The 12,240-nt window shown below is 47.9% G+C and overlaps 1 protein-coding gene across 1 annotated transcript in view; it reads right to left on the bottom strand.

Moving 5' to 3' along the window:
• The window catches only part of LOC108244060 (kinesin-like protein KIF21A), a 44,067-nt gene that overhangs the window by 12,445 nt on the left and 19,382 nt on the right, over positions 1-12,240 (bottom strand). Inside the window, 19 exon segments of the mRNA XM_017429931.3 lie at positions 127-292; positions 1,556-1,657; positions 2,371-2,580; positions 3,115-3,407; positions 3,410-3,482; positions 4,485-4,553; positions 4,631-4,738; positions 4,829-5,028; positions 5,119-5,307; positions 6,653-6,764; positions 6,858-6,915; positions 7,996-8,043; positions 9,474-9,677; positions 9,860-9,923; positions 10,419-10,608; positions 10,698-10,893; positions 11,224-11,339; positions 11,454-11,618; positions 11,716-11,850. Coding sequence (XP_017285420.1) covers positions 127-292; positions 1,556-1,657; positions 2,371-2,580; positions 3,115-3,407; positions 3,410-3,482; positions 4,485-4,553; positions 4,631-4,738; positions 4,829-5,028; positions 5,119-5,307; positions 6,653-6,764; positions 6,858-6,915; positions 7,996-8,043; positions 9,474-9,677; positions 9,860-9,923; positions 10,419-10,608; positions 10,698-10,893; positions 11,224-11,339; positions 11,454-11,618; positions 11,716-11,850 — 2,698 coding nt within the window.

Genomic DNA, 12,240 nt, shown 5'->3' on the forward strand with positions numbered 1-12,240 from the left:
CGGCCGCGCTGCGACCGGCGGGCCGGACTCTCAGCTCCTCGGACAGGAAGCTGCGGCCTGCCGACCGGAGCGCGGCTGTCGGGTGAATAAAGACAGCTGATTGGACGAGGCGGCTCGGGGTGGTACCTTGCAGAGCACTGCCCAGCAGGGCGTCCAGCTCCGGGTTGATCTCGGCCTTCTCCTTCAGCATGTGGAAGAGCAGCTGGTTCTGGGTGGCGCTGTTTATCTCCGTCTGCTTCAGCCGGCCCTCCATCACCTTCAGCTGCGAGTCCTTCTGAGCCGCCTGCAGGCCCTGGTGAGCAGAACCCGAACCCGAATCAGCGATTCTTCTCTTTGGTTTGGTTTTAATTAAAACGTCTAAAACGAACTAAAACGAATATCAGACCAACATAAACTTCAAATCCTAACAACCAATTAGATACTTGAAGGGAAATCTTGGAAATAAAGACTCTCAGCTACTCCCTCACCAAATTTGAGCCAATTCTCTGAAAGATTCACCGAATTAAAGCCATTTTTGTCCTCTGTGAGGTCAGCTGGCTGTGGCGGCCATCTTGAATTGAGTTGGCCCGAAAACCGATTCGGCCGCAGCTGAACGTCAAACGATTGTTTCTTGTCAGTTTCGTTAAAATCCACGCCGCGGTTCGTGGGGTATTTTGCGAACGGCCATTTTCGCACCATCGCTATAGTCGACCAGCTGTGGCGGCCATCTTGAATCAGCTGTAGACGCACGTTCACTGACTGATTCTTGAAAGCGTCGTTAAAATCCATCCAACCTGACAGCTCGGAGGCGGGCGGTAATGACATAATGGGGGCGGGGGGAGAGTTGTTCACAGACGCTCCCTCATCATGATGCAGCCACCGCCGTGTTTGACTGGCACCTCACTAACAGCTTCATTCTGGCTCCGCGTATATTTCAAACAAATATATTTGTTTGGTGGATTTAAACGTCTTAAATCTGAGAATAATCCAGCCGACACGGATTTGTTCCACGGACTCGACCCGGCGAGGGTTCAGAGGCTTTCTGTTGGGTGGCCCCGCCCACTTCCTGCAGATCTCAGAGGGAACCCGAGTTCCGGGCTCCGGCCGGCGCAGGGAAAGGTGAGCGTCGGAGGGAAACATCGAGGCAGAACCGAGTCGGGTGGAGTCCAGAGTGGCGCTGAGACCGGCTTAAAGGCTCCGTGAGACGCCGCGGAGTCGGTTCGCTTTCTGAACTGAAGCTCCGCCCCTCCTCGTACAGATGTTTGCCTCCCTCGCCGCGACCGGGCGTGTTTATTAAACCAGCTGAAAACAGAGCACGCCGTTTGATGGTGAACGAAAACGAGCGAACGAAGGGGACGAGTCCCGACGCCGCGGCGAGCCGCCTGCTCACAGGTTTCTACGTTTTGCAGGAACAGCCGTAAAGACGGCTTCTCAGCGGAGCAAAATGGCTCCATTAAAGCTCGCCGGCTTCTCCTCATAAACAACCTCTGACCAATCACACGACGCTCGGCGACTTCGTGGACGAGTCCCTCCCCCCGATCTGCAGGACACGTCCTCTCTTCACAATGCCACGTACCTTATTGATCGCCATGGCGATGAAGCTGTCCAGGAGGAAGCGAGCTTCTGATAGGTTGCAGGAGCTGATGACGGCGGGAACGTCCACAGGGTCTCCTTCCTCCTGATGTCCAGAAAAAAAACAACAACCTCTTCAAACATCTGCTGCAGAAATAAAAGCTCACATCTGTTCACGTCACATGTCGGACGTTTAAAGACGAGTCGCCGCACGGACAAGCAGACGTCGGATAAAATGGCTCATCTTGAGCCGCTCTGTTGTTCAGATTCGTCTGTCTAAAGCACACGTGTCAAACTCAAGGCCCGCGGGCCAGATCCGGCCCTCTGTAACATTTCATCCGGCCCTCTAGTCTGGTTCAGATCGAGTCTCTGATTCTTATTTTGCTTTAATAAAACTGAAGTTTTCTCTGACAGTGACTTAGAAGCCAACAATATATAGTTTCAATTTCTTTATGATCAGGTTTTTGTTGAAAAATCTGTTTTAATGTTAAAAACTTCATTTAAAAGCTGAGTGAGGCGTAAGAAATGACAGCTAATGATGAGCTTTTTGAAGTTTGATCTATTTTTGTGTTCATTAAAGTCTGTTTGCTCTAAATTCTGTATAATCTGTAACTGGGAAAATGTCATTGATATTTCTATATGAATGATTTGACATAATACATCTAAAACCAATTAATTTATGTAATTTTAATAAATATTGATCGTGATTGGCCCTTGGCTCGGACCAAATTTTTATTTTTGGCCCCCTTGCGTCACTGGGTTTGACACCCCTGGTCCAGAACTGATTTTTTTTTTACGCAGGCAGGTACCGATGCTCACCTTGGCCTCCTCCATCTGCATGATGTTGGCCTGGCAGTCGGCGATGCTGTCGTTGATGTAGTCCACGTTGGCGCTCAGGGACTCCAGCTCCTCGTTCAGGGAGGCCATCAAGCGGTCGGCGTCGGCGCCGTCCCCCACCACCACCGCCGCCGCCGCCTTCTCCCTCTTCCTGAGCAGCCGCTCCTTGCGCCGGGTCAGCTCCTCGCGTCGCTGGAGAAAAGGCGAGGAAACGACCACATTTTACAACCGTCGGAGGCGTCTCCTGAACGCCACGGGCTCCTTTCAGAACCTTTTTTTTATAAACAGCTGACGACATTAACTCACAGAACAACAAAAAGACATCCTGCAAGAAAGAAATAAAACATTTCACGGCTTTTATGGTCGACATGAAGTCCACGTCTGTCCAGCAGGGGGAAATCTTCACACACAAAAAACAGGAAGTGGTCTAAATCAGAGCCTAAAGAGACTGAAATTTACAAATATCTGAGCTAAATGCTGAAGGCAGACAGTTTCCTTTTCATTTGTAACAACGAGTAAATCTTGGAAACCTGATTTTTAATCAGCGATCCCTCACCTGCATCTATAAGGATGTAAATTAGAGCTTTTTATCCTTTTTTTAAACAGATAATATCTGCATTAAAGTGATATCCTAAATTTGAACTGTCCGATATTCCATATGCTGCTGCACCAGCGTAACACGTTTCTGTCTTCTTCAGGGGTTTTTCTGGCTCTCTGTGGTTTTACCTTCAGCAGTCGGTTCATGTCCGCCTCCATGTTGGAGATGGTCATCCTCTGCATGATGATGTCACTGACCCGCCTCTCCAGAGACTGCCATTTGGTCCGGGCGGTCCTGTTGTAGTGAACGCTTCCCGCCCGCGCCGGGTTCCTCCTGCGCGAAGAGAAGAACATTAACCTGCTGTCGGAAACGTCCTGTGAGTTCGGGGCGGGCGGCGCCGGCGGGGCTACCTGGTTCCGTTGGCGGCGCTCGGACCCGCCGACTGCGGCCTCCCGGGGGTTCCTCGCTGCGGCGCCTCCTGTGGGGACTCGGGCGAGCTCACCTTCCTGCTCGCCTTCCCGGACACGGGCCTGACCTGCCGCCTCAGAGCTGTCACCTGCCGGCGGGAGGACAGGACGATTCAAACCCGCTCGCTGTGAACACTGATCTGAGGGTCGGGGGTTCGATCCCCGGCCCCAGCTGCGTTCATGAGACACCTTCACCCGTCTGTCCACCGATCCACTTATCAGAGTAAGAGTGACAGGAAGTGATGGAGAGTCTAAAAGTAATAAAGATCTACTATTCTGCTCCTTTTAGTTTTTGGCTACTTTTAACTTATCCAGCATTTTGCTACTTTTAGCTTTTAGCTAGCATCTTGCTACTTTTAACCTTTAGCTAGCATTTTGCTACTTTTAGCTTTTAATTAGCATTTTGCAACTTTTACTTTTTAGCTACAATATGCTATATTTAAGTACAATTTGACTGCTTTTAGGTTTTAGTTAGCCGTTTGCTACTTTTAACCTTTAGCTAGTGTTTGTCTACTCCTAACTTTAATTAGCATTTTGCTCTTTTTAGTTTTTAGCTACAATATGCTACGTTTAGCTCACCTTTTGCTACTGTCATCAACAGTTCTGCTGCTTTCAGCTTTTAACTAATGTTTTTGTTCCTTTTAGCTTTTAGCCTTATACTTTTATCTTCCAGCTAGCCTTTTGATACTTTCACCCTTAAGCTAGTGCTTGGCTCCTTTTATTTATTTAGCTTTTTGCTACTTTTAGCTTCCATTCTAACACTTTTAGCTAGACTTTTCCTGCTTTTATCTACAGTTTTGCAACCTACTTCTACCTTTCATCTGATGATTGTTACTTTGAGCTTTTAGCTAGTTTTTGCTACATTTAGCGCTTAGCTAGTCTGGTGGTACTTTTCACCTTAAGCTAGCTTTTATTTTTTTAAACTAGGATTTTGCTCCTTTTAGTTTTAGCTAGTCTTTGGTTGGTTTTGGCTCATGTTTTGCTCCTTTTAGCTAGTCTTTGGTTGGTTTTGGCTCATGTTTTGCTCCTTTTAGCCCTTAGCGAGTGTCCCGTTCGTGTGGTTGCGCCTCCTCGGGGAGAGTCTGCTTCACCTCCTCATTCTTCCTGCGGAGGATCAGCTCCTGTTGTCTCTTCTGGGCCTCCAGCTGCTTCAGCTGATGCTGATGAGAGGAGAGCGGATTCAGTTATTGCGTCTTTAAAGAAAACAGCTTCCCGTAAGCGTTCGGCTCCTCCTTGCCTCGGCTCTGCGCTGCTCCTTCTTCAGGGAGGCGATCTCTCGGTTCCTCCTGGTCTCTGTGGCCCTGCTCCTCTCCTGCTGCTCCTTCATCTGCCGCATCAGCGCCACCTGGTGGACAAACGCAGCACAGCGGGAGTCGAATGAGAACGGGCCGGGCGATAAACGCAATAACGCGTTTTTGCTCGAAGCGAGGCCTACTTTGGTCTTCTTCATCTCCGTCACGTCCTGCTGGAGCTTCCTGAGCTGCTTCTCGTACTGCGACTGGTTCTTCAGGAGGCGAGCGTGCTCCTTCTGCGCCGCCTGGAGCTTCTGCAGCTCCTTGTTCATGGAGCCCAGCTTCTTCTCGTACTCGGCTTTAATCTTTTTGGCCTTTTCCTCTGTGCCCGTCTCCACCGAACCTGGAGTCAAAGCCACAGGACAGATATTATCAGTTTAAGATGGCTGCCGCAGCTAATGGAGCGCAGCGGGCGTAAAGGTGATGTTTTCACCCATATTGTGCAGCACTCTGTCCCTCTCCAGCTGGGTGTCTCGGATCTTGTTGTGCAGCATCGTCAGCTTCTGCTCGTACTGCTGCTTCAGCGTGTGGAGGCGCCGCTGGCTGTTCTCCAGCTCGTCGATCAGCTTCTGCTTGATGGCGATCTCACAGGTGATGTTGGCCAGGTCGGCCTGGACGTTTTCTGCACACACAAACACAGTCGGATGAAGCTACAATGTGGCTACTTTTAGCGTTAGCTCCACATTTGCTACTGTAACTCACAGCTAGCCTTTTTCTACTTTTAGCTAGCCTTTTGCTATTCTTGGAATTTAACCTTTTGGCTTTAGAGTTGTAATACTTTTAGCTTTTAGTACACCATACACTACTTTAAGCTAGCCTTTGGCTATTTTTAGTACACTTAGCTTAGCACGTAAGCTACTTTTAACTTTGAGCTAACAATTTGCTGCATAAAGCTAAAATTGTACTACTTTTAGCTTTTCACTAGCATTTTTCTACTTTTAGCTCCACATTTGTTACTTTCTTTACTTTTAGCTAGCCTATTGCTACTGTTAGCTTGCCTTCTGATAGTTTTTTTAGCTTTTAGCTAGCCTTTTTAAAACCCATTCTTGTGCTCCTTTAAACTAGCCTTTTGTGTTATAGCTTTTAGCATATCTTCTGCTACTTTTAGATTTTATGGTGTTACACTATTTTGGCTTTTAGCTAGCCTTTTGATACTTTAGAATTAGCAAACCTTACGCTACGTTAAGCTAGCCTTTGGCTATTTTCAGCCAGCCTTTTAGTACACTTAGCTAGCCTTAAGCTACTTTTAACTTTGAGCTAATAATTTGCTACTTTTAGCTCCACATTTGCTAATTTAACTTTTAGCTCATCTTTCTATACTTTTACCTAGCCCATTGCTACTGTTAGCTTGCCTTCTGAAAATCTTTTAATACTCTTAGCTATTCTTGTGCTCCTTTTAACTAGCCTTTTGCTACTTTAGCTTTTAGCAAGCCTTACCCTATTTTAAGCTAGCTTTTGGCTATTTTTAGCCAGCCTTTTGGTACACATAGCTAGCCTTAAGCTACTTTTAACTTTGAACTACAATTTGCTGCATAAAGCTAAAATTGTACTATTTTTAGCTTTTCACTAGCCTTTGGCTATTTTTAGCTTTTAGCCTTCTTCAATGTTTAACTAGCTTTTTATTGCTTTTAGTTTTTAGCTAGCATTTTGTTACTTTTATGTCCTAGTTAGCCATCTGCTACTTTTAGCTATTACAAGCCTTAAAGTACACTTAGCTAGCCTTAAGCTGCTTTTAACTTTGAGCTAACATTTTGCTGCATTTAGCTAAAATTTGACTACTTTAAGCTTTAGCTCCGGATTTGCTACTTTAACTTATAGTTAGTCTTCTTCTACTTTTAGCTAGCCTGTTGCTACTTTTAGCTAGCCTGTTGCTACTTTTAGCTAGCCTTTTGCTACTTTTGGAACTGAACTGCTTGGCCTTCGGGTAGCGTTCTGCTTCAGTTAGCTCCAGTTAGCTTCGGCTCTACCTTTCTCGTCCAGTTCTTCCGAGTCGGACTCGTCGGACGTCTCGTCTCCTTCCAGGTCGAAGTCCTCGTCTTCTCCGTCTGCGTCCTCGCCGTCTTCGTGGCCGCTGCCCTCCTGCAGAATCGTAATCGAGGAAAGGCGTTAAAGCTGAAGGCTAACCGCAGGACGCGTCTCTGGGCCGGGACAGATCGGAACGTTTCCACCTACCCCCTCGGCGTCTTCGTTGCCTCGGTCCTGGTCGTTGTCCGGGACTTCCTCTCTGACGCTGAAAGAGGAAAACATCTTCAGCTGCCGGCTCAGATCTGCATTTTAAATTGTGATTTTAAAAAAACGGAGGGGACATGCAGACGATTTGATGCTTCATCAGTTCAGGAAAAGACGTCAGATCAGAGTTAAGGAATGATTTCACCGAAAACACAAAAAAATCAAACATCAGGAGAGAAAACGGCTACAGGCGTCCAAATAAACAATCCCTGCTCATCAAATACCGGATATAAAGTTCAGATCTCCTGAAGTGGGGTTCTGTAGGAAAGTTATAAAAAATATCTTACCTGTTGGGGATAAAATCTGACTAAACGGACAGGCTAGCGGCTAGTTAGCTCAGCAATTTTAGCCAATTAGCCAAACTGGAATAAAACAGCTGCTGTCTCAAAAATTACATCACGTCTAACGATACCTGCAGCTCAAATACAGGCAGCGGCAGCTAGCCGTAGCACTTCCGGCGCGGCGGGGTTTTGTGAAACGGCTTTAGCATTAGCCGGTTCTGCTCTGACTAGCTGTTAGCTTGTCAGGTAGCGAAACGACCTGATGGCGAATTGCATTCTGGGTAACTGAGTTTCCCTGCTCGTTTGTTTACTAGTTCACTCTCTGCCTCGTTTAAAAAAAAAAAAAATTTAATCAGACTGGACAGACACGCTAATGGCTAGTTAGCTCGTCGGTTAGCGCAGTTAGCTTCGTTAGCCAAGACCAAAGCAGACTTAAAACAACTCCAGTCTCAAAAGATTTCTTATATCGCTTCATGGCAGCTGGACCGAAGTTGTTTTCAGACCTCCTTCGGCCCGGTTCAGCTCAGACTAGCCGTTAGCTCGTCAGTCTGGTCAGATTATGGAGGGGAGTGATGGTAGCTAGTTGACCTGAATCATCACGCCGCGTCAAAAGATCTGAACTGTCCCTTTTAAAAAATAAATTGATGAGATGGACATGTTTGAAAAGGACAAACTGCTGGACTAGCAGCGCTGGTTAAGGAGTTAACACCACCTGCGGGTTAGTTAGTACCGGGTAACTCAAGGAATCATTCAGAATCAGACCCCCCGCCGGTCGGGAAGTTAGTCTCAGCGCGGCAAACCTGGCGAGCTCAACCTCGCGGTCCTGACTGTCCTCCAGTCGCCTCAGCCTTCAGAGAGACGGATGGGACGAGGACGAAGGTGGGCGGAGCAGAGGGACAGAGAGACGGGACAAAGTCAGGCCGTCCCGGTGGAAAAAATAAAAAGATCCGAAGCCGGTCCGTCCGGAGACGAACAGACGGTCAACAGAGAGACGAACAGCGTCGACAACAAACCGGACATTTTTACGTGAAGACACAGGGAGAGCGCCGAATGACAGCCGATAGGAGCCGAAACTGAGCTGTTCGAGCTAAAACAAGCCAGCCAAACACCAGGAAAAAGAACAAGAGGCTAGCTCAAAGCTTAAAGTAGCCAAACGATGGCTAAAAGTACAAAAACTAGCTAAAAGCTAAAAGTAGCGAGAGGAAAGCTAAAAACTGTATGGAGCAGATTGGTAGCTAAAAGCTAAACGTAGAAAAATCTAACTAAAAGTGAAAAGTAGCAGAGCAGTAGCTAAACGCTAAAAGTAGCACAAGCTTAATGTATCAAAAAGCTAAAAACTAAAAGTAACAAAACTAGCTGAAAGCTAAAAGTATGTCAATGCTTGCTTGAAGCTAAAAATAGCAAAAGACAAGCTTAAAACTGTAAGTCGCAGATTGGTAGCTTAAAGCTAAATAGAAGCTAATAGTATCAAAACTAGCTAAAAGCTGAATGTTTTAAAAATCTAAAAGTAGTAAGAGGAAAGCTTTACGAGCTAAAAGCTAAACGTAGAAAAGGCTAACTAAAAGTGAAAAGTAGCAGAGCAGTAGCTAAACGCTAAAAGCAGCACAAGGTAAATGTATCAAAAGGCAAGCTAAAAACTAAAACTAGCAAAAGGCTAAGTAGAAGCTAAAAGTGTCAAAACTAGCTGAAAGCTGAAAGTATGTCAAGGCTTGCTAGAAGGTATAAATAGCGAGAGGAACGCTAAAAACTGTAAGAAGCAGGGTGGTAAAAAGCTAAATAGAAGCTAATAGTATCAAAACTAGCTAAAATTTGGACTTTTCAAAAGGCTTGCTAGAAGCTAACAGGAGCAAACGGCTAAGCTGAAGCTAAAAGTACAACAAATAGCTAAAAGCTGAACGTTTTAAAAACCTTGCTAAAAGCTAAACCATAAGGAGCAGATTAGGAGCTAAAAGCTAAATGTAGAAAAGGCAAACTAAAAGCTATAAGTAGCAGAGCAGTAGCTAAAAGCTAAATGTAGCACAAGAAGACAAAAATACCACCAGAGAACGCTCTGAATGATGTGTTATTAAGAGTTTATATAACCTCCTTTCACTAAAGGAACGTATAAATGTCCTGAGACGCCCTCTACTGGTCTCAAACAACAGAGACTGTCTGAGATTTTTAAAGTCAAACTTCCTGTTCATCCTGTGATGTCATCGTTTGGAGCTTGACGCCATCGGCCAGACGTCCCAGACCAGATCTGTGAAGGAGTTCATGTCTACAAGAACGGCCCTCTCACCTCTTTTTCTTCTTCTTCTCCTTCTTCTTCAGCTTCTCCAGGTCCTTCTTGGCCATCTCGATGATGTCGCTGGCCTCCTTCTCCGGAGCGAAGAGGGCGGAGGGGAGGGGGGCGGGGCCGCCGTACAGCGAGGAGCGGGTGGCGGCCCTGGTCAGGTTCTTCCTCAGGTTCTCGCTCACGGCCTCGCTCTCCAGCAGCTTCGCTCTGAGGGGGGGGCGGGACACACCGAACACCCTGAGATGGCCAAGATGGCCGCGCTGGGGACGACTCTCAGCTACTACCACACCACGTTTTAGCTTCAGATCTGCAAAACTGATGGAGCTGGAGCCGTTTCTATGGGCGGCAGCCATCTTGAATCAGCCCGCCGCCGCCCTTTCTTCACTCACCTCAGCTCTTCGATTTCTTTGATGTAGTTCTGGATCATGTTCCCGATCTCTTCGCTGCCCTCACCTACGAAGCAGAGGAAGAAAACGTCTCAGAGCCCAGAAGGGACAAACGCTTCGAACCCAGCAGGACTCCGAGACGGAGACGGGGGGTCCGCAGCTTCTCCACAGAGGCATGGCTCAGCTGAGCTCCTACACCTCAAGGACAAGGGACATGTTTAGATGTTGGACAGAGAACATCCAAGAGGGGCGTGAAAGAAGAGAAAGGGCTCAGATTACAGCTTTCTAAAACCTATAATGGAGCATTAAGCCTGATCCCCATTTAGTTTCACTGTGACCAGAGTGGCCCATCAGTGAGTCAGGCTAACGAGGACCCTAATGACCCTCTGTTGCGAGGAGAGTGAATTAATCTGCAGGTGAATCAAGAACATCTCAGCTTTAAAAACTCAAACTCTCGTGCTTTTTATATTTGAATCAGCTGTTTTTTGTTTTTAACCCTTTTAGCTTTTAGCCCCTGGAGTCACAGAGGTATTTGGAGCGTTCTGGGTCGGCGGAGACGTACCGGCTCTGCTCAGAGCCTGGCTGGCCTGCTCGCTGAGGACCTGCGTCAGTCTGCTCCTCTGGGCGTCGATGGTCTCCTGCATGGCCTTCACCCTCACCCTCAGGTTGCCGTTCTCCGTCTGCAGCATGGCGTTCTCGTGGACCAGGTCGTTGACGCCCTCCGCGCCGTCCTCGCCCACCACGCGTTTCCCCTGTGCGTCGGGACGGGACAGTTAGCGTGCCGTGAAACCGCCGCCCCGGATGGCGATCCCGCCCCCATCTGAGAGCTGCGGCCTCTCACCGTCCGGTACTCCATCAGCTCCATCTGCAGCCGGGCGATCTCCGTCCTCAGGGCGCTGATCTGCTGGCTGGCCCGGTCCTGGTTCACCACCACCTTGTTCTTGATGTTTCGCGCCCTGTTGGCGTACTTCAACGTGTTCAGGGTCTCCATGAAGTCCCGGTCCGACGGGCTGATGCAAGCGATCATCACGGTCTGGCTGGAAAATTGGAAAAATGGACAAATCAGGAACCTTTAAATTTGAAGTATTCGAGCATAAATGTGACGATACTCCTACAGGAAATGCTACAACTAGCTGCTGCTGCTGTTTAAACTTGTGGAACAACCATTATTTCATATAATTAAGTGTGTAACGGCAACATAAGCAGTTTATTTTGGCCTCAGTCCTGCTCAGACTAGCCGTTAGCTCATCAATCTGGTGGCAAAGAAGCTCCAAACTCTTATCTGCAACAGGTAAGATACTAATAATTTAAAAACCACTCAAGAGATCTAAACTCGCCCCCCCCTTTCGGTTCCGGCCCCCACGAACCTGTTGCCGCCCAGCGAGTCCTGCAGGAGCCGGGTGAGTTTGGAGTCCCGGTAAGGCACGTGGGTGGAGCGCTTACTTCTGTCTCCCAGAGCGCTGATGACGTTTCCCAGGGCGAGCTGAGGTGCGACATCAGAACCACCGTGAAAAGAAAAAGTGAGACGGAAATGAAAGGTGTAATTCTCAATCGGCCAGCAGAGGTCTCTCTCGCTCCACTGAAGCCGCTTCCTCACCAGTCCACAGTTTATCGAGATGCCCTCCTTGGCCCGGTCTCCCGTGGCTCCGGTTCTCTTCAGCCTCTCGGAACCGGCCAGGTCCACGAAGTGGAACTTGGCCGTCAGCGTCTCGAACTCATTGATCTCCGAGTCGCTCGCCAGGCGGTTGTCGGTGGCGTAATCCTGGGTGAGAGAAGCAACGAGGGAAGCTGAGTTTCCCCCACACGTGAAGCCACTTTTTGGCGAGCTCCCGGCAGGCGTTTAGAGGCAGAGGACCTACGTTGTTATCCGGGGAGCAGACCCGCACTTGGCAGAGGTGGATGGTGAAGATGGCGTGGGAGCGCGAGCTCTGGACGTTCATCTGGGTGCTGGCCGTGGTGCGAGACAGAGCGCCGAGCTTCAGACACTGAATCATCTGTCAGACGGGACAAGGACAGGACGGATTATTGACGTCAGCGAGGAGACGGGTCTGCTAAAGTCTGGAACATCAAACAAGTTCAAAGGTTTCGGCTGAAGTTGGCGTCAGAAACGTCTTTATATAACCTACAGGTCTTCAGGATTATTAATATTTAGATTCTTTTAAACTTTATTTTTGTCATTAAAATTATTTTATGTCACTGACTGACCTATGAGCCCAAATCATGATTTGCCCGCCTTCGTGTCAAAGAGCTGTAGAGGCATCCTGGAATGTACCTGGTACTAACAAGGTACAAACCTGGTACTAACAAGGTACAAACCTGGTACTAACAAGGTACAAACCTGGTACTAACAAGGTACAAACCTGGTACTAACAAGGTACATACCT

The sequence above is a fragment of the Kryptolebias marmoratus genome, linkage group LG18, assembly GCF_001649575.2.
Source record: "Kryptolebias marmoratus isolate JLee-2015 linkage group LG18, ASM164957v2, whole genome shotgun sequence".
Lineage (NCBI taxonomy): Eukaryota > Metazoa > Chordata > Actinopteri > Cyprinodontiformes > Rivulidae > Kryptolebias > Kryptolebias marmoratus.